Source organism: Chrysochloris asiatica, unplaced genomic scaffold (genome assembly GCF_000296735.1).
Source record: "Chrysochloris asiatica unplaced genomic scaffold, ChrAsi1.0 scaffold00207, whole genome shotgun sequence".
NCBI lineage: Eukaryota > Metazoa > Chordata > Mammalia > Afrosoricida > Chrysochloridae > Chrysochloris > Chrysochloris asiatica.
The window spans coordinates 2,456,502-2,482,886 of NW_006408725.1; the positions used below are offsets into that span (position 1 = coordinate 2,456,502).

At 37.7% G+C, this 26,385-nt stretch overlaps 1 protein-coding gene across 1 annotated transcript in view; it reads right to left on the reverse strand.

Annotated features, from left to right (window-relative positions):
- The window catches only part of NME7 (NME/NM23 family member 7), a 212,392-nt gene that overhangs the window by 50,602 nt on the left and 135,405 nt on the right, over positions 1–26,385 (reverse strand). The window contains exons 10-11 of the mRNA XM_006872652.1: positions 25,579–25,647; positions 12,819–12,920 (exon numbers count right to left, since the gene is read on the reverse strand). Of these exons, the coding sequence (XP_006872714.1) occupies positions 12,819–12,920; positions 25,579–25,647 (171 nt within the window). The remainder of the gene's footprint in view (positions 1–12,818; positions 12,921–25,578; positions 25,648–26,385) is intronic.

Sequence of the window (26,385 nt, forward strand, 5' to 3'; positions counted from 1 at the left end):
CAGAGCCCTGTTGTTCCAAGGTTGAGCATGCATCACTATTTACCTCTGTCCCACTTAGGACATGCAAACCTGTCTCAGTGTTCTCCTATCTATTTTGTTCTTCTGCCTCCTACTTCTTCTATTGCCCTCCCCAACACCTGAACTAAACCCCTCACCCCAACCCCACTGTTATGGTTACATTAGTCCATGAACTATTCCTTTCATTTAAGACAGTCTATTTTATCCTGTAGTCTACCTGACCTTCTCACCACCTCGATATCTGTTCCTCTGTGTTTACCTTCTTTCACATTATAATTGTTTTGATCATTGACTGACCTTCCAATTCATCTGTTCTTATAATTTTATTGTTCTTGACTCTTCCATATGTCAATTGAGTTCAGGGTGATGCTGCCATGTATGTCATTCTTTGGTTGTTGCTTGTTCTCAGTCCACAGAACTTCCTTTAGTATGTTTTTCATAGCAGGGTTAGCTTTAGCAAAACCCTTAGCTTCTGTTTATCCTGGAATGTTTTGATTACACCATTGTATTTGATTGACAGCTGTGCTGGATAACGGATTCTTGGTTGGATGTGTTTGTCTTTCAGGATTTTATATATGCCTCCCCATTGCCTTGCCTTCTTGCCTGCATGGTTTCTGTTCACAGATCCGAGCTTAATCTGATTTGCTTGCCTTTGTATGTTACATTTCTCTTTTTCCTAGCTGCTTTCAGGATTCTGTCCTTATCTTTGATTTTGGAGAGCTTGATTATTATATGTCTTGGTGATTTTCTTTTAGGGTGTATCTTTCCTGGGGTTTGTCGATCTACTTGAATGCTTATGTTAGGGAAATTTCCTTCCAGAAGCTCTTCAACTATCTCCTCTGTGGACTTGTATGATTGTTCCTGTTCTGGAATGCCGATAAATCTTAAGTTATTCCTCTTCATGTTCTCCAACATGAATCTTAGGTGATCTTCAGATTATTTTTTATCCTTTTTTGTGCTTGGTCTTCTATCTTAGTAGCTTGAAATATTTATTTTCTAGCTCACTAATTCTGGCTTCTAGCTCTTCAATTCTACCCCTTTGCTCTTTCAGTGTATTGTCCATTTCTCATATTCCACAATTAATTGTTTGGACCTCTTTCTGTAGGTTTTGAATTGTTCCCAGTGCTATATCTATCTTATTTGATTGCTCCTGTAGTACTTTCCTGACTTTTTATTTTTCTCAACTCCATTGTATAGTGTATTGATACATTTTATAATCATTTTTCTGAATTCCTTCTCAGGCATTTTCAAAGCCTGCCCATCTTCCAGTATGAGTGAAGGTCTACTTCTAGCTCATTTGCATCAATCACTTTATCTCATTTCTGGGCATGTGCAGATATGGTCATCTGCTTCTGATTTTTTTTGCATATTCAGGGGTTATCTGTGGCCTTAATACTTAGATGGGTGTGTATTTTGGTATTTTTTATGCTTTCTGATTGCCTCCAGGTAGATGTGATCAGGAAATGGGCTTCCCTTTTCACTCTTCTTCTTGAGAAATTTCAAGATGCCACTATTGGGTCATTTTGACATAACTTAGGATTTAATTTTTGGCCTGTTTCCTTTTGTGTCTGCTTGTCCCACTCCACAATTCCCGTTCAGGCCCTTTTTCTAGTTATAAACAGTTCAGGGCTGGCTGTGGCCATTTGGTTTTAATTGGAAACTGTCTCTTTAAATTTTAAGGAGATCTGTGTGCATGCGTAGTAGAACCCTCTGAGGGTGGGGCTGGGGTGTCCGCTAGCATAGGCACCCCTATAGTTACCAGAATGGAGGTGTGCAGACAGCAAGGGACCAATGAACAGATACTAAAAGAAAAGAATGTCCACACTTTTATCTCTGCGGTTCTGCCAGGCGTCTGTGGCCACTCTGATCCTTCCTCCACTTGGTCTCACCCAAGATGGTGGCTCCTGGAGCAGCTGAGTGTTCTGAACTAGAAAGCAATGGATTTCTTGCTTCTGCCACAAATTCTCCCAGCTGTAAGTCTTTCAACCTTATAAATATTCCTTTATGTGTGGTTCAGAGTTCTGGGACCATCCCCTGAGCCTGCTTGGTCGGGTACTCTGTGTTGTTGCTGGCTGAGCTCTTCACTACACATCCACCCGATCCGCCATCTTGTTTGTTCTCTTTCGATGTTTGGTTTTAAGTGGAAACTGTCACTTTAAATTTTGAGATAATCTGTGCGCATGCGTAGTAGAGCCCTCTGGGGTTGGGGTGGGGTGTCCACTCGCTCAGGCACCCCCTCTAGTCACCAGAATGGAGATGCACAGCCAGTGAGAGGCCAATGAACAAATACAAAAAAAAAAAAAAAGAGTATCCACACCTTTATCTCCGTGGTTCTGTGAGGCATCCATGGCTGCTCTGAATCTTCCTCCACTTGGTCTTACCCCAGATGGTGGCTCTAGGAGCAGTTGAGCATCTTGAATTAGAAAGCAATGGATTTCTTGCTTCTGCTACAAATTCCCCTAGCTGTAAGCCTTTAAACCTTCTAAATATTCCTTTATGTGTGATTCAAAGTTCTGACACCATCCCCTGAATGTGCTTATTCCGGTATTCTGTGTTGTTGCTGACAGAGCACCTCACTGCTCGTCTACCCAATCCACCATCTTGTTTGTTCTTAAGTTTACTAAATCTTGTATGATTTTCTACTTTTATTTTGTGGAGATAGTTTATTAGTGTTCTTTGAGGTTATTCTATTATTTATTCATCTTTCCCCCCCTCAAGAACAGTCTGTTCTGTCTTGAAATCTACTTGATTTCCTCTTCATTTAGAAATTCTGTATGACACTATTCCCTCTTTTTACCTTGTGATTTTTTTGTTGTTGCAAACTGAATTCCCTATCCCTATCTCTGGATCCCTATTTTCAGTCTTTTAGATTTGTTTTACTTTGGATACTTTTATATTTGGTTGAGGTAAGGGTTATATTGTCATCTATGTAAAGCTAAGGTGTCTGCTGTTCTTGGTTCTCTGTTCAAAGAACTCCATTTAGTATTTTTTGTAAGGTGGGTCTGTTTTATACAAATTCCTTTAATTTCGGTTTATCTAGGAATGTCTTAATTTTTCTGTTATGTTTTAGAGACAATTTTTATGAGTTTATGATTTATGGTAATTTTTTTCTTTCAGTTTTACATACGTTATTCCATTGTCTCCCATTTAGCAGAAAGTTTGCTGAGCTACATTTTTCAGTCAGAATTGTGAACCAGTAGAGATGTCTATGGTGTGGGTTATTGTTTCGGTTGTTAATTGTTGGTCCTCTTCAATTAGGGCATGAACATGATTAAATTTTTCCTCACAAATTTATGTAGATGCTCTGCCACTGTGGGCTTATCTCCGACATTGTCTTGTTCCTTCTTAAAATGAGTTATCTATTTGTAAACTGTTGATTTCTCTGAGGCATTGTCCCCATACATTTTTCATAAACCATCAAGGATTTCACCATTCTTCCATCCAACCTGCACCATAAATTTGATGTTTGCTCTTGCTTCAATTGTAGCAGAATTCATGTTGCTCTAATTGGGGCTCTTTTCAAACTTATGTCCTATCCTTTTAATAATTCAAAGTAGATCCTTTTCACACATGCTAAAACAAGCTAGTGCAAGTTTATTTTGATGAAAAAAAAATGGAGATATGAAAATAGATTTTACATAATACACAATTGTCTTGAACTTTTTGAAAGCCCCTCGTATATAGAGACCAATGTTATTTGGTGGTTACCAATGTTCCTTGCTGGGTAAGTTGAGAGGGAATCACTCTCCAGATAATAGGCACTTGGTATTTTTTTGGTGATAGGAAAAGTAAAGTAAAATGTGGGTGCTATGAGAACAGCTTAACCAAAGTAAATCACTGCTTCAAACTGCTCAGTCCTGACCAATGAAAACAAGGGCAACATACATCCTGCATAGCAACCCAATGTCTTGCATAGTGGAGTTTGACTCAAGTAGGAAACAGGTAGTAGTGACCTGTTCAAAGAAGGTGACCAACAGATATTCAAAGTGGTACAATCTTTGAGCAGGGCACCACTCCCTTTTCCTACTCTTGTCAAAATCATGTGCACAAGAGACTTGGTTGTTACGCAACACATACACTGCACTTGCTTCAGTTGGCCATGATTAAACTGTTTTGGACCGGTTGAAAGTCCTGAAGTAAGCAATGGATGCTACTTAAAAACACAAAAGAGAAAAGGATGTTTGTACTAAAGACTGTGTCACACATAATTTGGCCTCAACACCAAAAATACCAAAAAAACCCAATGTATGTTCATATATGTAGGTGCATATATAGTTATAGGTGTTACTGTGAAGTTGTGAAGTGCCATTGGGTCAATTCCAACTCACAGTGACCCGGTATAGACATTCTGAGGCTGTAAATATTAGTGGGAGCAGAAAGCCTCATCTTTCTCCCACAGAGCAGCTAGTGGGCTCAAAATGCCAAACTGTTTGTAGTCCAGTACTTAACCTACAAAGCCACTGTGATCCTCTATCACAATTGATGGGGCTAGAAGTCCAAATTCAGAATGCCTGCACTGGGGGAAGGTTTATCTCTTTGTTGGCTGTGGAGAAAGAGCCTTACATCTCCTTTCAGTATCTGTAAGTTCAACATTCCTTAGCCATCTCCATGTGTTTTAGCATCAATCTTTTCTAGGAGCTTCAAAGTGCAGGCACTGCTGGTCCATGGGACACACTCCACTCCTGACTCTTCTTTTTTGGTGGTGGAAAGTACATATGTGTGCACATATACATGTGTGGTTGCATAAGTAAGGGGGCTTCAAAAGGTTAATGGAAACTTTAAAAGATAATGGAGATCTGCTCTGTAAACCTTCACTCAATTCATAAGAAAAAGAATTTTTCAATGAAATTTTTGAAGACTCTTGTATATTCACAGTCACACAGATTCATGGTTACAGATAATTCTCAGATACAACCAAACACCTTGAGAAATGGTTTGCTTGGTTTGAAGGCTCAGGACCTTAGTCCATGGGACAATTCAATCAACTGGAATCACAAAATTCACATTCTGCATTCTAGTATGGTAATTAGTATCTGTGGTCTTAAAGGCTTGCAAGGGTCCATCTGAGATACATTAATTGGTCTCTACTCATTATGAGCAAAAGAAAAAGAAGGAAACCAAAGTCTCAAAGACACAAGTCTACATGGCTAATAGCCTACATGAGCCATGGCCTTATCTACCCTAAGACAAAAAGAACTAGCTGTAACCTAGCTACCACTACTGATTAGTCTGATGGACCTTGAAAGAATGGGACAACAGTGTGGTGCAGAGTTCAATTTTTTATAAAAAGTCCAGACTTACTGGACCCGTTGAGATTAGTGGATTCCCCAAGACTGTCACCTTGGGATACTATTTAAACATTGAACCAAAACTACACTTTGAGAGCACCTTTTAGTGAAATATCAGATTCGCACACAAATTAAAGATTATCTGTGAGCATGGTGCTCCATTAAAAACCATCTGTATGAAAACCAAAGTCAGTAATTACTCTAATTACTCTAAAGATAAAAGAGCAGGGAAACTAGAGAACTGGAAAGGGAAAAATCTGAAAACAATTAAAGAGAGTCCCGGCACACTGTGAAAAATGTAACTAATATCGTGAACAATTTGTGTAGAAATTGTCAAATGGGAACCTAATTTGCCATATAAATTTTCACTGAAAATTCAATAAAATACTACTTAAAACCAAAACAAGATAAACTTATTTAAGAGATGTTACATCTAAGAACATGGGGTTCCAAATTTACCAGAAGCCGATAGGTGCCCAAGTAACAAAGTTTAAATTAAAGATTGAACGAATTTTTGCTATTCATAATGCCAATTTTTGAGAACAAAAACTATACGTAACTAAAATTTAAAATCAACAGCACAAGAAGAACATATAAACAATAAATAAAATGTTAAATGCAATGGTTTTTAGTCACAATTTCTGTACAAATTCCAAAATATAAGTCTCTTCTATTAAGAATTTGGAGTCTTTGTGTGGTGCTGTGGGTTAATGCGTTGAACTGCAAAGTTGGTTTGAACCTCAAGGTCGGTGGCTCAAACTCACCTGTCACTACTCGGAAGCCCTATACAGGGCTGCTATGAGTCAGAATCAACTTGATGGCACTTAACAACAACAAAAACAACATCAAGAATTTGTTCATCTTGGTAGATGACCTGTGTAGAACTACCTGCCCACATCTGACCCATCAATAAATTCTGTCAGTTCTCCTTTCAATATATATTTCAAAACCTTTCAGAGTCACCATTCAATTCCAGGGTTCCATCACATCCAGTCAAAAGTATTTTCCTCTTGAATCAATTATCTATGTAGAAGTCATAGCAATCTTTTAAAATAAAAATCTGATCATAACAGAAAAAGATTGCTGTTGTTGTTAGGTGCCATTGAGTCAGTACTGACCTATAGCGACCTTATGCACAGCAGAACGAAACACTGCCTGATCCTGGGCCAACCTCACTATTGTTGCCACGTTTGAGTCCATCGATGCTGCCACTTGGCCAATCTAGAAAAAGATACTATCTAGTTGATGTGGCCTATGGAAGCCTTCATAATCTTGCCTAACCAGTCTCTTCAGTCACACTGTAAACCATTTCTTAAATAAATTTATCTTGTTTGTATTCTAAACTAGAACCAAACTGGACTTCTCTGAATCTACAGAATTTGCTAATTTCTCCCCAGCCTTAGGGCTTTCACATTCAGTGTTTCTCTGTCCTTCAGTTTTCAGAGTAAATGAGTACCCTTCAGGGGTACATTCCTCAACAAGAGCTAAGCTGTTGTTCTTTTACAGTATATTCCTTTACAGTATTTAATACAGTTGTAACGCATATATGTACTAAAGGATCTACCTATAAATATGAAAACACTGTTGATATTGTTTCAAATACTGATACACTTGTTTGAGATGGATGTTTCCATTCCAGAAATGCTTAGCCCAAGTTAAAGAGTGACTCACTGATTGGGTTCCAAATGGTGTAACTGTAAACACTAATGTGACAAAATAATTCTGCATTAGAAGCTAGTTCCCTCTCTTGGTACACTGAAACTAATCTGAAGAAAACTGTTTTAAGTTTCCTGCTGTAACAATTTCTATAAAAACATGTCATTACTTAATTGCTGTCTATCTATCATGACCACTCATCTGTCAATTTATCATATTGTGATGGTTTGCAAGTTGCTGGATTCTGAAAGCCATGCCACTGGTATTTTCAATACCAGCAGGGTTACCCATGGTGGAAAGGGTTCAGCGAACCTTCCAGACTACGACAGACTAGGAAGAAGGAGAGGCGGAATACTTCTGAATGCTTAGTTACTGAAAACCTTATGAACAGAAGCAGAATTTTATCAGCAATAGTGACAGAAAATGAAAACCTTATAAATAGCACCAGAACAATAACAGATATAGTGCTGGAAGATGAGGTCCTCAGGTTGGAAGGCACTTAAAATATGACTGGGGAAGATCTGCCTCCTCAAAGTAGAACTGACCGTGATGATGCAAATCGAGTAAAATTTTAGGGCATTCATTGGATGATGGAGAACAAGTCAAAATGAGGATAAACAGTTGCAAACATCCATTAATAATCTGAACATCGACTGTATGAAGTATGAATTGAGGAAAATTGGAAATTCTCAAAAACAAAATGGAATGCATAAAGATCAGTATCCTAAGTATTAGTAAGCTAAAATGGACAGGCATTGGCCTTCTGAAACTGGTAAACATACGGTTTACTATATCAGGAATGATAAATTCAAGAGGAATGGCATAGCATTCATCATCAAATAGAACATTTCAAGATCTATCCTGAAATATAATACTGTCTATGATACAATAGGAATCCTGGTGTGGTGCTGTGGGCTAATGCACCAGACTGCAAAGTCGTTTGAACTGCAAGGTCGGTGGTTCAAGCTCACCAGGGGCTCCTTGGAAACCCTATACAGGGTCACTATGGGTCAGAACCGACTTGATGGCACTTAACAACAACAAAATGATGAGATAATATTCATACATGTACAAGATGTGCTCAAGTTAAAATCATTTCAGTTGTTTGCCCGTACAATTATCTGATAAAATAAGTAAAATCTCTTCAAAGAAAATATATACACAAAACTGACTTGAAAATACATACACACAATAGTGGAAGCTCTGTTAACTCCCAGACTCCAGAATACACAATGCTGTCCATTCCCTTTGCAGGACATACTATGTGGTATGTGAGCAGCCACTGCAGTTAGTTATTCTGTGGTGTGTACAAGCATATTGTTTTTTTGGTTTTTTTTAACAGATCTACACATCCAGACAAGTCATCTGAGACTATCACCATTAGGAGATAAGACAACCTTCGTCCTCAATACATTTTGGAAGTTGGGAGGCAAGCCAGGGAGATAAACCAGGCATTAATGATTTCAGTGAGAAAATAAGAAGTTCAAGGTGAAAGTTCAGAAGATGTCATAGAAGCAAATGGTTTCAAAAGGGAATTTATTTAATAAAATGAAATTTTAATGTGTAATTCCCTTTTAAAACTGTCTTTAAAAAAAAAAAACAAAAAAAAACCGGCAACTATTTCTCTGAAGTATAATTTGACAAAGAAAAGGGCAGTCTGGTTTGAAAACATGACTATGAAATATGTGGGGTTCCTCCAAGTCCCTTAGGTTCCTTTTTTCATTCAGAAATCACCAAAACTTTTGTTGGATATTTTGCCATTGCAAAAATATGACAATAGGTCCAAGTTAAAGTCTCATAAGCATATCAAAGATTCTTTGACTAGAAAAAAAGATTCTGGGCATTAAATAAGGTATCCTTATTAGGATTACATTATATGAGGAAAGAATAAAAAGTCTTTGTAATTTTCTCCAAGATACCTTTAACATGCAGAGGTCTTATTTAATTTCACGTATGAAGAAGAAGTAATAAACAATTTAATTTAAATTTTCATTAGTGTATTTATTTATATCTGTGTGTTAATATCAAATTAACACAAAGAGATGATTCACTGTTCTTAAGATTGTAGGATACTAGCTTAGCACTTAAAGTCCTGGTTATGGTGTTGTAGTGTAAAAATTGAACTACTAACCACAAGATCAGCAGTCAAAACCCATCATCTGCTCCTCGAAAATCCTATACAGGGTCACTATGAGTTAGAACTGACTCAATGGCACTTAACAACAACAACAACTTAGTATTTAATTGTGAGATTTTGAAAGCAGAAGTACAACTGGGAAGTGAAGAAGCAGTTAGTTCTAAAAGTAGTAACTGACAAGTCCTGATATGTCTTGATATAGAAATTAGCAGTGTTTATTATTACAATGAAATGTACAAAGACCAGGAGTCAGAAAACCAAAAGGGAAGAACATGTTCAGCATTTCTCATGCTAGAGGAACTGAAGAAAAAAAGTAAAGCCTCAACTTTCATTATTGAAAGATTCTCTGGGCAAATTATTGAATGATGCAGAAAGCATCAAAAAAAGATGGAAGGAATCACAGAGTCACTGTACTAAAGGAAATGGTTGACGTTCAAACATTTCAAGAAGTAGCATATGATCAACAGCCAATAATACTGAAGGGAGAAGTCCAAGGTGCATTGAAGGAACTTGCAAAGAACAAGGCATCAGGATTCAATGGAATAAAAATTGAAATATTTCAGGGAAGTGAGGCGGCACTGGAGGCACTCATTCATCTATTCCAGGAAATCTGGAGGGCAACTATTTGGCCAACTGATTGTATTTGTGCCCATTCCAAAGAAAGGTGACCCAGTGGAATGCAGAAAACATCGGGCAGTATCTTTGATATCCCATGCACATAAAGTTTTACTAAAGCTAATACAGAAACGGCTGCAAGCATGCATTGAAAGAGAACTTCCAGAGGTTCAAAAAGGATTCAGAAGAGGCCATGGAATGAGGGATATCATTGCTAATGTCTGATAGATCTTGGCTGAAAGCAGAGAGTACCAGAAACATATTTACCTGTACTTTACTGACTACACAAAGGCTTTCAACTGTGTGGGTCATAACAAACTATGGACAACATTGTGAAGTATTAAGTATTCCGGAACACTTAATTGTGCAATGCTATCCCTTGCACTATTGAAGGATACTATGGGTAAAATATTGAATACTGTAGAAAGCATCAAAAGAAGGTGGAAGAAATACAAAGGATTCCTGTACCAGAAAGAGATGGTCAATGTTCAACCATTTGAAGAGGCAGCATATGATCAAGAGCCAATGATAATGAAGAAAGAAGTCCAAGGTGCACTGAAGGCATTGGCAAAGAACAAGTCTCCGGGAATTGATGGAATACAAATTGAAATCTTTCAACAAACTGATGGAGCACTGGAGGTACTCACTCATCAAAGCCAAGAAATCTGGAAGACAACCACCAGGCCAACAGACTAGAAGAGATCCATATTTGTGTCCTTTGCAAAGAGAGGTGACCCAACGGAATGCGGAAATCACCAGAATATATCATTCATATCCCATGCAAGCAAAACTTTCTAAAGATAATTTAAAAACTGTCAATGGCTGAAAGTATACACTAACAGAGAATTTCCAGAGGTTCAAGCCAGATTCAAAAGAGGGCATGGAATGAGGAATATCACTGCTGATGTCAAATGGATCTTGGTTGAAAGCAGAGAATATCAGACAAAAGTTTACTGTGCTTTATTGACGATGAAAATTCTTTCGATTGTGTGGATCATGACAAGCTAGGGATAACATTGTGAATAATGGGTATTCCAGAACACTTAGTTGTGCTCATGAGGAACCTGTACAGTTGTTCGAACAGAACAAAGGAAGACTGAAAGGTTTAAAATCAGGAAAGGTGTGTCACAGGGTTGTACTCTTTCACCAAACTTATTCAATCTGTATGCTGAGTAAATAATCTGAGAAGCTAGATTATATGAAGAAGAACATGGCATCAGGATTGGATGAAAACTCCTTATCAACCTATTACATGCAGATGATGCAACATTGCTTGCTGAAAGCGAAAAGGACTTAAAGTACCTTCTGATGAAGGTCAAGGACCTCAGCCTTCAATATAGGTTATCTCAATGTAAAGAAAACAAAAATCCTCACCAATGGACCAATAAATAACATCTTATCAATGGAGAAAAGACTTCATTTTGCTAGGATCAATCATCAACACTCATGGAAGCAGCAGTCAGGAAATCAATGACATATTGCACTAGATAAATCTGCTGCCCAAGACCTCTTTAAAATGTTCAAGAGCAAAGATGTCATTTTAAGGACTAAGGTGCACCTGACCCAAGTCATGGTATTTTCAATAAGCTCATATGCATGTGAAAGTTGGACAGTGAATAAGGTAAACTGTAGAAGAACTGATGCATTTGAACTATGGAGATGGAGGAGAATACTAAAAGTATCATGGAATGTCAAAAGAACAAACCAATCTGTGTTGGTAAAAGTATAGCCAGAATGCCCCTTGGAAGTCTGGATGGCCAGACTTCATCTCTTATACTTCAGACATATTGTCAGGAGGGACCAGACCCTGGAAAAGGCTATCATGTTTGGTGAAATGGAGGGTCGGGAAAAAGAGGAAGACCCCAACGAGATATACTGACACAGTGGCAGCAACAATGGATTCAAATGTATCAATAATTGTCAGGTTGGTGAAGAACCAGGTAGTGTTTCATTCTGTTGTGCACAGGGTCGCTATAAATTGGTACCGACTTGATGGCACCTAACATCAACAACAAACTAAACTCAATTGAATTGGTTATTCATCTTCAGTAATCCATTTATAAGTGATGATGAAACAAAGGAAATAAGTACATTCAAATTATAATTAGTATTTTAAATCAGTTGTTGTTGTTAAGTACCTTAGAGTCGGTCCCGACTCACAGTGACCCTGTACAGGGTTTCCGAGGCTGTAAATCTATAAGACAGAACACCTCATGTTTCTCCCAGGGAACTGCTGGTAGTTTTGAACTGCTGACCCTGAGGTTGGTAGCCTGACTCTTAACCACTGTACTTCCCATATTCCTTTCAAGTATAAAATTTACAAGAAGGCTTCTGATAAGTATTCTAATGTAACTTCTGGTTTTCAACTTCCCCTAGGCCAAATGCTCTTTAAAAGAAAAATCAAAGCAAATTGAAAGAATACTAAAGAATACATCTTTCAGATAAGTTTCATTGTTCCTATTTATTTGTGTATCATGTATGAGATCCCCATATTTATATTCTTCACATTGAGAATTTTATTTCTGGCCTCAAAGTCAAAGGATAATACCCTAAACAATTTCTATCACAGAGACTGCAAATTTACTTACTTATACAATTTAGCAAGAAGAAACAATAGAGTGTCACAGGAAATGTTTCTGATCATTATATATTGTCCCTGTTGTAACTGTTTAGAGTGGGTTCTAGCTCATAGTGACCCTGTATAGGACTTCTAAGGAGGGGCTGGTGGGTATGAACCATTGACCTTGTGATTAGCTTATCCTAAAGCACCACACCAGCATTCCATATTGTTCTTGCTGTTGTTAACTACAGTGGAGTCGATTCTTACTCACAGTGACCCTATGTAGGGTTTCCGAGGAGGTTGGTGAGCTTGAACTGCTGATGGACTAATACAAATATTTTATTTTTTTAAAAATAGTATTATATGAAAAATAAATTAAGTAAAATAATATTTCAATGCAATATTGTCTATTATATTAACTTTTGTCATAATATGTGAAACAATTCTCTTATATTATTTGTTTGAAGAAAAAATTATAACACCTGTTAAAATGTTTAGTGAACAGTCAACATGGATTTGATTAGCATTTTAAACAATAACTTACAGGATCAGCTGGTCCACAGAATTCACGAAACGTCTTTGTGGAATTACTTTGTTGAATCTCTATTGCTACACAAGGCCCAGAATACATTTCTGTTACCATCTCCTAAAATGCAAGAGTTAAGAGAATTTAATAATTCTTAAAATTCTTTCTTTTAATTGTATCACTATTCCACTAATGTTAGCATTCTACTACAGCCAACTATGATTTCTATCCCATTCCACTTTCACACCACAGATAAACCCATTCTTGAGCCCTATTTTTCCTACAAAAATATTTTTTTAGATATGTTCTTTCAGTTCCATTCTTACCCCTACTAACATTTTATGTAATACCTCACCCCTTTCATTATTTGCAATCATCTTTTAGTACATCTTCCTATCAAAGGTCGGTTTCAACTCATAGTGACCCTGTATACCGTTTCTGAGGCTTTAAATTTTTACAGGAGCAGAAAGTCTCATCCTTCTCCCATGGAGCATCTGGCAGGTTTGAACTGCTGACCTTGTAGTTAGCAGTCCAGTGCTTATCCTATAGTGTTACAAGGGGGCTCCTTGAACTTTAAAAATAACCCAATAAACTTGTTGCTTTCCTGTTAATTAGAACTCAGCAATTCTATGGAGTTTCAAAGTCTGTAAATCTGTATGGAATCAGACTGCCGCGTCTTTCTCCTGCTGAGCAGCTGATGATTTGAACTGCAGACCTTTCAGTTAGAAGTCGAGCACTAGTGTACCATGAGGGATCCTCAAATAAAGTACAGTCATATTAACATTCTTAAAAAGGCATTATTTCAAATTATTTCTCCTGAATAACCTTTTAAAAATATAATGAGTTCTTTATATTCAGGGACCCCTTGTTGTTGTGTGTCACTGAGTTGGTTCCAACTCATAGTGATCCTGTGTACAGTTTCTGAGGAGTGACTGGTGAGTCTGAACTGCCGCCTTGTGAATAGCATTCCAGTACTTATTCTAAAGCACAATACCACAATTCCACAGGGACCTCTTAATCTCGTGCTAACTTAGACTAACTGTGAGGGTACAGTGCTTCTGAGGATTCTCCTTGATGCCGTGTGCACTATGAGGGACTTCTTCATATATAACTATGAGGAATAACAAGAATCAGCTTTACTTTCCCACCTTAAACAACCAGGAACTAGACAAAATCTATGAAATGCCATCTTTTAGATACTGGCAGACAGGCAGCACAGTACTGTGATCCCTCAGAGAATGGAAACCAATGAGGTGAGCCCTATGATTGTCCTATCTTACTGCCTGGAGGTAGCTGCCACTGCCACAAAATGGCAGCTTGTGTGACCTGCAGAAGAGCAGGTGTTGGATACAGGGGTATGGAAAAGCAAGTGAGGTTTAACACACAGGTATATATGGAGGCAGAATATACATGTCCTCCAAATATACATATATACATGTCCTCCAAAGACTGTGTCCCCGAGAAGAAAGGGAAAAAGAGCATTTATAGTGATTTGGGGCATAGAGTGGAGGCCCAAGAACATTCAGAAAATTCTTCATCATTCTGCATATCTCAAATTGTGCCAACCTCTCAGGGGAACTTCAGGAACTTCTTTATTCCTATAACTCCCTCAGGGTGGATGTTAAGCACTAATTAACCTAAAGGAAAATGCAGATCAAGGTTAGCACTAATGATCTCTCTCCTTACAAGATGAAGTTACTTTAGCCAGTTGCAGCTTCATTTCCAGGCCGTAGGATAGGTAGTTGTTGTCAGGTGCCATTATGTGGATTCTGACCCACAGTGACTGTATGCACAACAGAACGAAACACCACCCAGTCCTGCAGCATTGTAAAAATTGCTGTAACCCTTGAACCATTGTTGCTACCACTGTGCCAATCCATCTTGTCGGGAGTCTCCCTCTTTTTCGCGGTCCCTCCATTTTATGAAGCATGGTGTCCTTCACCTGATAATAAGTCTGAAGTATGAGCGATGAAGCCTCGCGATCTTGACTTCTAAGGAGCATTCTGGTTGTACTTCTTCCAACACAGATTTGTTTGTTCTTCTGGCAGCTTATGGTATCGTTAATATTCTTCTCCAACACCATAACTCAAACACATTAATTCTTTACAGGTTTCCTTATTCATTGTCCAATTTTCACATGTATATGAGGCTACTGAAAACACCATGGCTTGGGTGATGTGCATCTTAGTCAATAAAGCACAGGTATAATACATCTTTCTAGAATTCTCTGCTTTCAGCCAGGATCCATATGACATCAGCAATGATATCCTCATTCTTGTTCTTGTCTGAATCTGGCTTGGCTTTCTGGCAGTTACCTGTCAATGTACTGTTGCAGTCGTATTTTAATTATCTTTAACAAGATTTTACTTCCATGTTATATTATTGATATTGTCTAATGATTTCTGCATTCTGTTGGGTCACCTCTCTTTGGAATTGGCATAAATATGGATTGCTTCCAAATTTCATGGCACAGATGAGTGAGTGCCTCTGGTGCTACATCAGTTTGTTGAAAGGGAAAGGAAACACAAATAATGACCAATGGTCAGTAAATTGAAGTGATTGAGACTGGAATTCACAGAGGCTAATGCAGCTAACAATTTCATGACAGAATACTGAAGAGAGGGGATTTCACACAGAGAAAGCAACAGAGATCTACAGAATGGTTCAATTGAGTCTTTGGCAAAAAATAACTATGTGTATAGCACGTTTCAAAAAGTTCATGGAAAAATAAAAGTTAATGGAATTTTTCCATAATTTTTTTGTATTCTAGGGAAAGACCCACCAGAAAGCAGCAGACAAGGCAATTCACAGAGGAAATACAAGACTGACAAGACACTGACTGCACTTCTACCAAGCAGTATGGAAAGCCTCACAATGCAAACGGCATCCAGTCCTCAGAAGAGCCCTGTGCCATAGCAGTTGGTATAAATTAGCACTAGATTAAGGGGTGCCCTGTAAAATATTCCTACCCTCTAAATATTTAAAGTAAGCCTCAAAAGAATGAACTAATCCCAATAACGTAACTGAAAGCCAGACCAAAGTCAAATACTTTTCAAAGGAATACAACAACATTCAACATGCACAATTTTAAGTTTCATAATACCCAGTATCTCCTTCCCTGCCCCAGCATACAAAATTGAAAAATATCAACTATCCCCATAACAAAATCAATACATATAACCAGAACCAGCAGGGACAGAAGTAATGTAATTTTAACAGTTTTTTTAAAAAGAGTAAGTAAGATTTGGGAGTCCTGTTGCGATACTGTAGGATAAGCAATGGACTGCTAACAACAAGGTCGGCAGTTCAAATCTACCACCTGCTCCTCGGAAACCCTATATGGGTCACTATGAGTTGGAACTGACAATAACAATAATAAACACACTCCATATACTCAAATTATAGACGAAAACATGAGAATCATGAAAAGAAAACCAAAGATGTTTAAAAACTCCAAATGGAGCTTGTAGACATTAAAATGCAATATATGAATTGAAAAGTACACTGGATGGAATTACAAGAATAGGCATTGTAGAAGATCAATGACATTGAAGACATACAGTAGAAATGTTTCAAAATTAAGTACAGAAAGAAAGAAGAACAACAAGTGACTTGTGGGACAATGTGAATCTGTTTAATAAATGTGTGATTGGAGTCTCAAAATGAGAGAGTTATATACAGAAAAATATTTCAAGAATTAATCACAAAAACTTTCCAAGTTTGATGAAACTAATAAACCTACAGATCCAAGACAATAAGAGAACAAAAATAAAGTAAGGACCATCATAAGTCAATTAGGTTTAAAAAATCAGTAACAGTTTTAAAAAAGAAGAAAAAAATTTTAAAAATCCAGACAGAAATCTTTATTACATTGCAGTAGAACAAAGATAAAAAAGACAACAGACATATTGTCAACTTACATTAGCCAGAGAAAATAAAGCACCATCTTTAAAATACTAGAAGGAAAAAAAAAAACAAAATAAAAACAAAAATTTGTCAATCTAGACTTTTATACTTAGGTGAGAAAATATTTTTGCCTTTTAATGATGAGAAAATAAACTCTTTTTCAGACAAACAAAAGTTGAGAGAATTCATCACCAGCAGCTCTACAGCATAAGAAATGTTAAAAGAAATTCTTCTGGCAAAAAGAAGTTAGTACCAGATAAAAGTATGGCTTTATACAAGGCAATGATAAACATGTAAGTAAATACTGAAAATCTCTTTTCTTAATTGCTGTGTGTCATGAATTGAATTGCATTCACAGAAAATATGCATCACCTTAGTTGGGACATGATTTTCAGTGGTTTCATGGTTGTATATTAATGTAATGTGGCAGTTATATGATGATCTCGAATGATGTGATCTGATGTAATAAACCAGTAAAAGGATTTCCCATCACAGCCCTGATCAGATGTAAGGGTAGTTTTCCTGGATTGTGGCCTACCAAGAAAGCAGAGTTCTTGGGTCCTAGGGTCCCTGAACAGTGAAGCTCCTAAATCCTATGAAAAACCAATGCCAATATACATGGAGCTATCTAAGGAATGCTGGGCCTACAGATGTTAGAAGACACCAAGGACCCTTCTCTACAGCCAGTGCACTGAACTAGGACTTCTAGCCTCCTAAACTGCAAGAGAATAAATTTGTTTTTTAAAGCTATAAAGAAATACTTGTGTTATTTCTGTACTAGATAACTAAGACACTGTGAAAGATAACCATTTAAAGCAAAAATATTAACAATGTGTTTTAGGATTTATAACATACATAGAAGTATAATGTATGAGAACAAAGCACGCAGGATAGATAAGAGAGAAGCAATGGAAGTAAATGACCATAAGGTTTTTAATTCTCTCTGTGATGTGGTACATAAGAGGGGATTCAAAATACTGTGGTAAAAGGTCCATTATCTTTTAATTCCACATTATGTGTATATGTACATGTATGAGGATGAGTCAAAACTTATCTGTACTCTGGTTACACTAAAATATTCATCCATGTCCACAGTTGATAACAACATTGAACATGCAAGTGAAATGACTCTGTTAACTATATGAGTGATGGTGGATTATGTGGTAAATCATTTCCAAATCAGCCGTGGCTCTGCTAATAAAATAAGCCATGACACACTTGGATTTTGAAATGTTTGTGTGAGCTGTGTAATGAGACAACTCACAGAAGAGCATAAACAGAGTGTTTGGACAACTGCAAACACTGGACCGATATGCAAAAGAAGGTAACAGTTTTTAAAAAGACATCATTACTGGTGATGAGACATGGCTTCATCAGGACGAGTCTGAGAGTAAACAGCAGAGTAAGGACTGGAAAGATCCTCAATTGCCAACCAAGAAAAAGTTCAAAAGTCAACCATCAGCTAGAAATTTGATGCTTACAGTTTTCTAGAACTCTCAAGGGCTGGTATTGGAACACTATCCGTAAAAAGGTTCAACAACCAACCGTGCTCCAAACAGTGAGATGCTCACAGAAGAACTGAAGCCTAAACTTTGGATTAAATGCAGAGGACAGCTATGAAAGGACATTGTGATCTTGCATAACAATGCACATCTACACACTTTTGCCCACATACTTGACACTGCAAAAACTTCTTTTTGAGGTGTTAAAGCATCCTCCCTACTGTCCTGATCTTGCTCCATTGGACTTTCACCTGTTTTGTCCCCTGAAAGCAGCACTTCAGGGATGAAAATTCATCTCTGATGAAGAAGTGAAGACAGAGGTACATTCATGGCTCACAGGTACGCCTAAAATATTTTTAAATCAGAAAATATGAAAGCTTGTTGCCAGATGGACAAAGTTTATGGAAAATCAAAGAGATTTTGTTGAAAAATGCTGCATTATTTTTTCTAAAAGTTGATTAAAATAAATTTGGCAGCCAGAGTGAGGAGAATTTTTGACTCACCTTCATATATAAAAGCATGATCAAAGAAAAGTGTGTCCAAGTGCCTGTAACACTGTTTGAATGGGAGTGAGTACTCGAGGTAGAGATGAACACAAACACAAAGCTTTTGAGGCCGAAGTATGCCTGGGATATGTGAAAACTACAAAGGAACCAAGTTATGAGGAGCTGAGAGAGGCTGTAAGAAAGCACTAAGAAGCCAGATTAAATAGCCATGTAAATTTTTTTAATGACATTGGAGGATTCATGATACACTGTTGTTAAGTGCCAGAGAGTTGATTCTGACTTAGTGATCCTGTATAGGATATTTCCAAGGCTTTGAATCTTCAAGGGAACAGAAAGCCTCATCTTTCTCCAGTGGAGCAGCATGTAGGCTTGAATTGTGGACCTTGTGGTTAGTAGTCCAGTGCTTATTGTACTACTACAAAGCAAATAAGTATTTTATTAAGGAGCAATATTTAAATGTTAATCCAAAAACTCAGTCAGCATTCCTAAGAGGAATTTCAAAAGTTAAAAGATGAGGGAAAAGTCTTCGTACCCTACATGTAGTTCTTGTTGTTAAGTGCCGCAGAATCAATTCCGACCCAGAGTGACCCAGTATAGGGTTTCCGAGGAGCAGCTGGTGAGCTTGAACCGCTGACCTTGCAGTTCAAGTGGCTTTGCCGTCTGGCGCATTAACCCACAGCGCCTCACCAGGACTCCACACATAAGAATCCCTAAATGTATTTCCACTAAGTGACTTTGCTATTTCACAAGGTCACATGTAACTGATATTTATGGATAACTGAGTCTGATTTTCTGTTTCATGATACTGAAGGACCGTCTACATATAAATGTCAAGAGCCAAGTTCTCAGCAGGAGCAGAAGGCACGAAAATATTTTTTGAAGAGAGAGGAATAAATTTTGGCTGATTGGCTTGCTTGCTTTCTCATTCTGTTTCTCCCTCCCTCCCCTCCAGTATTAATAACATGGTGGAGGTGGTGGTGATATGCCGTAGAGTCAGTTCCAACTCATAGCGACCCTGTATAGGGTTTCTGAGGCTGTAAGTCTTTTGGGGAGTAGAAAACCTCATCTTTCTCCCAAAGAACAGCTGGTAGTTTCAAACTGCTGACCTTGAGGTTAGCAGCCCAATTCGTAACCACTACACTACCAGAGCTCCTTATTAATAATTATAATTACGAATAATTCTACATATAGAGGGATAATTAAAATGCAGAGAATGAAAAAGAAAAATATTGAATAGAGGACTCCACTGGAAACATAATGTATTTCTTTAAAAAAAGGGGGGGGCACTAAACAAAAATTTGAAGTCACCTAAGTTTTTAATTAAGTTGTCCAAACAAAAAGAGGAGTGTGGAGGCTCTATTGGATAAGCATTGGGCTGTGAACGAAGAGTTTGGTGGTTCAAACCCACTAGCCACTCCACAGGAGAAAGATACAGCTTTCTACTTCCTCAAAGATTGACAACCATGGAAAGTCTAAACAGAGTCACTAAGAGTCAGAACCAATTAGATGGCATTTAACAACATTAAATAAAAAGAACAAAACTCAATTTTTTGTTACCTTAACAATCCTTTGACCATAGTTCTTAGGTAGTTATGTATGGGATCATTTGATTTAACGTTTATCCTCACAAGAGCATACCTCCATAAATGCAGGTAGAGTGCTCTTCTTATTCATCACTACATTCCTTTACAACTTAACACAATGTCTGGTACATAACAGATTCACATCACAATATATGGTGAACACATGAACCATGATAACATTATGAGACAGAAATCAATACCTTTAAAGACTCAATGGGACTCAACTGTACTTAACAACTTGCCAACAACAAAAAGACTAAAAATTCTGAAACATCTACCATAAGTGTAATTGAAAAACATGGAACTCACTACCAAAAATAACCATGTCAGATTAAAGATGCAACTATGGTTACAGGTTGTTGTTAAGTGCTGTCAAGTTGGCTTTGAATCATAGGGACCCTGAATAAAGTCTCTCAGAAGAGGCTAGTGGGTTTGAACTGCTGACTTTGATTACCAGTTTAGTGTTATCCTACAGTGCCATTTAGTAACAAAAATAACAGTAATAATATTGTTGTTGTTAAGTGTCATCAAGTCAGTTCCAACTCATAGTGACTCTGTATAGGGTTTCCAAGGAGCAGCTAGTGGGCTTGAACCATGGGCCTGCTGTTAGCAGTCCAGTGCTTGTCCTACCGTACCACAACAGGATTCTAATAATAATAATAGCAACCAATATTTACTGAGCACTCTCAGTATGTCCAGGGGCCCTGGCAGCATAGTGGATTGCAGATTACAAACTGGGCTGCTAACCACAAGGTCAGCAGTTTATATCTATCAGCTGTTCTGTGCAAGAAAGATGAGGCTTTCTGCTCCCATAAAGGTTCACAGCCTTGGAAGCCTTGTACAGGGTTGCTATAAGTTGGAACCGACTCGGTGATACTCAACCACCACCACCACTCTATGCGTACCTGCTTTACATGAATTATTACACTTGATTTTCCCAACAATTTCATAAGGAGTTTTCACATTTTATGACAGCATTTTTTTCCCATTTTATGATAGGTAAATGAATGTTCAAAGTTGTGTTATCTACAATCACACAACTAATAGATTAAAGATATGAACCCACAATCCGATATAAAATGGAAAAAAAAATAAAGGAAAAGAACTGAATAAGCTAGGTGCAAAGAATTGGAGGAAATAGGAAAAGCTAATTCATTGCTTGAAGCAAGTTCTGTGAGAAAATCTAGAATCGAAAATACATAAAACACCTGGCATAACAATGCCAGCTATAGGATACCTTTACTCCATATAACACTGCATATTTTACATTTAAGAGGATCATTTCACCACCTAAAGCCAATGTACCTTTAAAGTTCAAATAGTGCAACAGACCATAAATATCCTACCATATAGTTTATAAATAAAAACCTTAAGACGAGGAAGGCCAAGTGTTTTGCTGGAAGTAAGAATCAAACTGACACCATTTTGGCACTTTAAGATTATATCGCTTCTTGAGATTACTTTTATGGGACCTTCTTTATTGAATTAGATTAGGTTCATAAAACTAAAAGAATTGTATGCAATTTTAAAACTTTTACCTCTTCCTTGAACTTAACCTGCGGCCTGGATATCAACTGCATCAAGAAATAAGAGGCCCACTAGGCAATTTGGGTATAACCAAATAGCAATGGAGACTCAGAATTTTCTGATTCTCGGTATGCCAAATCACTCAAGGAAGGAAAGCAGAATCACAGTACTGTGTGAGGAGAATAAAGAAATTGGTGATTTTGGAGAATATGAATAAAGTCCATTATATAACATTCTCTGAATGAAGCAGTCAGAATTATAAATGGGAAAAAGGATCCTTGATGGAGCAGTGGGTAAGTGCTCAACTACTAATCAAGAGGTCGATACTTTGACCCAACCACTACTCCGTGTGAGAAAGCTGTGACAATCTGCTTCCATAAAGATGTGTAGCCTTGGAAGCGCTGTGAGGCAGTTCTCCTCTGTCCCATAGGGCAATGAATTGAGTTAGAAATGACTCAACAGCAGGGAGTTTGGTTTTGGTTTTTAATAAACGTGGTAAGAATTTTAAAGGTATACACAATTATACACCATTCATAAGAATTTTATTTATTGCAATAAACTACCACTGCAGTAAAATATTCTATGATGTAACAAATCACTACAGACAGCAATTTGGCCTTTGTTCTTGGTTCCTGAGAATAATCTTTGGAATTTCCTAAGTAACTGAGGTGATTTTTATTATGTAGACCTAAAGACTACACCAGAGGATTTGTGCTAATGAGTGATGGGTTGGTCAAGGGAGAAGGACCACTTCATGGCCTGATATCAGCTGACTTCAGGAAGGGCACAAAATACGATCCAATCATTCATATGCAATGAGATGCTAGTCATGATTATGCAATGAAGCCAATAAAGGCAGAACTTCCTGGTTGGTAAAATATATCAATACATGAGGGAAGGTAGAACACAGAGGTTCCATATGTCTCTTCTTTATGCTATTCCCGATTGGTATCCTTTTGGTATAATAAATATTTAATCTTAAGTGTAGTGCCTTCTGTGACTTCTGTGAGTCATTCTAGTGAATTATTGAACCCAAAGAAGTAATAGGAGCCAGAAGGTAAAAGTGAGAGGGCTCAGGGAAGGGCCCTGAGCTTGCAAATAGCATCCTTTGAGTGTAGTAGGAAAACTCCAAATTTGAGGCCAGTCGGTAAAAAATACAAGGAGCTCTGGTAGCGTAGTGGTTACAAATTGGGTTGCGAACCGCCAGGTCAGCAGTTTGAAACTACCAGCTGTTCTGCGGGAGAAAGATGAGGCTTTCTGCTCCCGTAAAGATTTACAGCCTTGGAAACCCTATACAGGGTCGCTATGAGTCAGAACCAACTCCACGGCATATAACCACCATCGCCAGGTAAAAAATACAGATTTCCAGTGAACTCCCAAGCTTGTAGTTTATTGTTCTTAGGTTTTTAGGTGCCACCTACCCAGTTGTGACACATATGCACAACAGAACGAAACACTGCGCAGTCCTGCTCCATGCTCACAGTCATTTCTGTTTGAGCCCAGGGTTGCAGCCACTGTGTCAATCCATCTTGCTGAGGGTCTTCCTCTTTTTTTTGGCTAACCCTCTACTTTACTTTACCAAGCATGAAATCTCTTCTATTTAAGAAAACAGCAGGAAAAACTCTAAATTGAAGAAGTTGCTAATATTAAAGTTTGATAATCTACTGTAACAACCAAAGAACCACTCTGGTCTCTAAAGAAGTATAGTTCATTATCAATATGCCAGATTAAATAAATATACTTCATAATGAAACAAATACTTCAAAATAAAATAATTCATAAATGACCTTTTTTTGTTGTTGTTAAGTGCTGTCGAGTCAGTTCTGACTCACGGCAACCCTAAATAGGGTTTCCGAGAAGTGGCTGGTGAGTTTGAATTGCCTACTTAACCCACTGTGCCACCAGGGAGGGGGGAGAAAACCTCCAAATAGCACATGTGGTTGTTGTTAAGGTTGCTAATAAATGTCAGTTCCCTTCCCCTCATCTTCACAAAATTATTTTAGGTAATTTGTGCCATATCCCTACCCATCACTTATGTTGCTTTCTAAAATGTTTGTTTTTCTTTTTGTGCACGTAATTACATTCACTATTCATGACAGTGAAACTAGATTCTGCTCTCCTCACCTCTCTGTACCAGTTTCTTCCAACCTATCTTTTAAAACGTAGTGGTTACGAATTGGGCTGCGAACCACAAGGTCAGCAGTTCGAAACTACCAGCTGTTCCATGAGAGAAAGATGAGGCTTTCTGCTCCTGTAAAGATTTACAGCCTCGGAAACTCTATGCAGGGTCACTATGAGTTGGAATGAACTTCACGGCACATAAAAACAACAACCTTTAGAAAGGGAGTCCTGGTGTGGCGTTGTAGGATAATGCACTGTACTGCAAAGTCAGTTTAAACCACAAGGTTGGTGGTTCAAGCTCACTAGATCCTCCTTGGAAATCCTATACAGGGTCGCTATGGGTTGGAATAAATTCGACGGCACTTAACAAAACAACGAATCTTTAAAGAGGAAAAATGCACTTGTTCTCAATTAACAGGAACAGACCTAAACTGTATGTGTGGTGCTGTAGAATAAGCACTGGTCTGCTAACCATGCCCACCAATGGCTCTGTGGAAGAAAGGTATGACAGTCAGTTGCTATACAGATTTACAGTCTTGGAAACATGATGGAGCAGGTCTCTGTCAGAACAGACTTCATGGCAAGTATCTGTTTGGGGGTATGCTATTTTAACAAACAAGATTTGGCTTATTTGAATATTTGTTTTCAACAATACATCTCATTGCTCCTTTTTTTTTTTTTGGTATTGAAAACAATTTATATTTAAAATTAGCCAGCTGGACTCAGTTGAGATGATCCCAATTTTGTTGGCAACATCCAAAACATCCAAGTCAGGAGCCAGTGGAACCAAGGCCTTCTTCTCTCCATCACGCCTGATCAAGGTTTGCCCTTGGCTATGTCAATGTCATAGAGCTTCTTCATAGCCTGTTTGACATTGACATCTACAATGAACACAAGTGTGTTATTATCTTCAATCTTCTTCATGGCTGACTCAGCAGTCAGAGGGAAGCTGATGATGGCATAGTGGTCAAGCTTGCTTTGGGCTGCTTCCAGAGCCTCAGAGCCACTGGAAGGTGGTGACGTGCAGATTTTCTTTTTTTGTGGCTGTGGACGCCTTTCAGCAAGGCCTTCTTAACCTTCAACACCTTTGCTTTGGCTTCAGCTTTGGGAGGGGTAGGGGCTTCCGTCTTTGCTTTTGGCGTCATCTCCCTAAAAAGGCCATCTCATTGCCCTTTGAACAATTACTTTTAAGTCTTATTTCTTCATTTAGTCTGTCATACTTTCAGTTGATTCTACTAGTATTTGTGACATTAAAGTAGATATTAAATTCTGCTAAGGAACCAAACTCTAATCTTAACGCTTCGCTTTTAATTTCCTAAAGCATTTTGAGTAATATTTCACCCCAAGAATACTATAAACTTCATAGAAAATGTCAGTATTCAGCACACTGTTTTCATTCCTGTATATATTTGTTTCATAAATGAAACTATCACATTTTTCATAACGAATCAATTGGTTCCCTAGGTAAGAACACCTCAGTCACTGGGTAAGGTCAGCTGACAAATTATGAATACTTCAAGGAATATTTTCATGATTCTGCATTACACAGAGACCCACACTACCACCACCACCACCACCCCCAAGACAAAAATCACTTTTAGGACCGATGTAATACATTTACTTCAATACTTACATTATACTCAGTCACTACTCCTTTATAAACTTCATAAAATTCTTCAACATTAACCCGATCCATGTTAAACTATATATAAAAAAATAAGACAAGCAACAAAAGAAAAATAAATGAGTTCTCCTTAACATTCATATTTATAATCTCTTAGATATAATTTGTTTACATTAAAATATAAAACTTAGAATTAAATACTTCTTGAAGCAAAAGTGTTATTAAATATCAGCTTATCAGTAATAAAAATGGTTAACAGTTATTGAGTACTTAATGTGTCAAGTACTGTTCTAGGTTCTATACATGCATCACCTCATTTAACCCTAACAACAAGCCTATGAAAAGGTAGTTCTATAAATACTCTTAACTTACAGGAGAGGTTCATAAGAGGTTGTGTAACCTTTCCAAATACGCATTCTGTCTCAGACAATCTGGTCCCTTTGGTCATGCTCTAACTCACTACACTATAACTTTCTCAGAATAAGACCTCAACTAAGTACAAAATAAAGGAAATTATAAACTCTAATGTTATTTATTGATAGATTCTTGGCAAAAGAAAGAAAAATTACCCAAGTACTTCAGATTTTGTAGAAGGAGCTGAAGATAATACTTTGTTCCTTCCAAGCATTCAGGAAAATCTCGAGTTATTCTAGGTTATAATAAAGCACATCTGAAATTCTCATTAGTCCTTTAAAATTTATTTTCAGTAAAGGTATACGTGCAAGATGGAGTACTGGTGTGGCGCTGTGGATTAATGCACTGGACTGCAAAGTCGATTTTAACCACAAAAGTCGGCAGTTCAAGCTCACCAGCTGC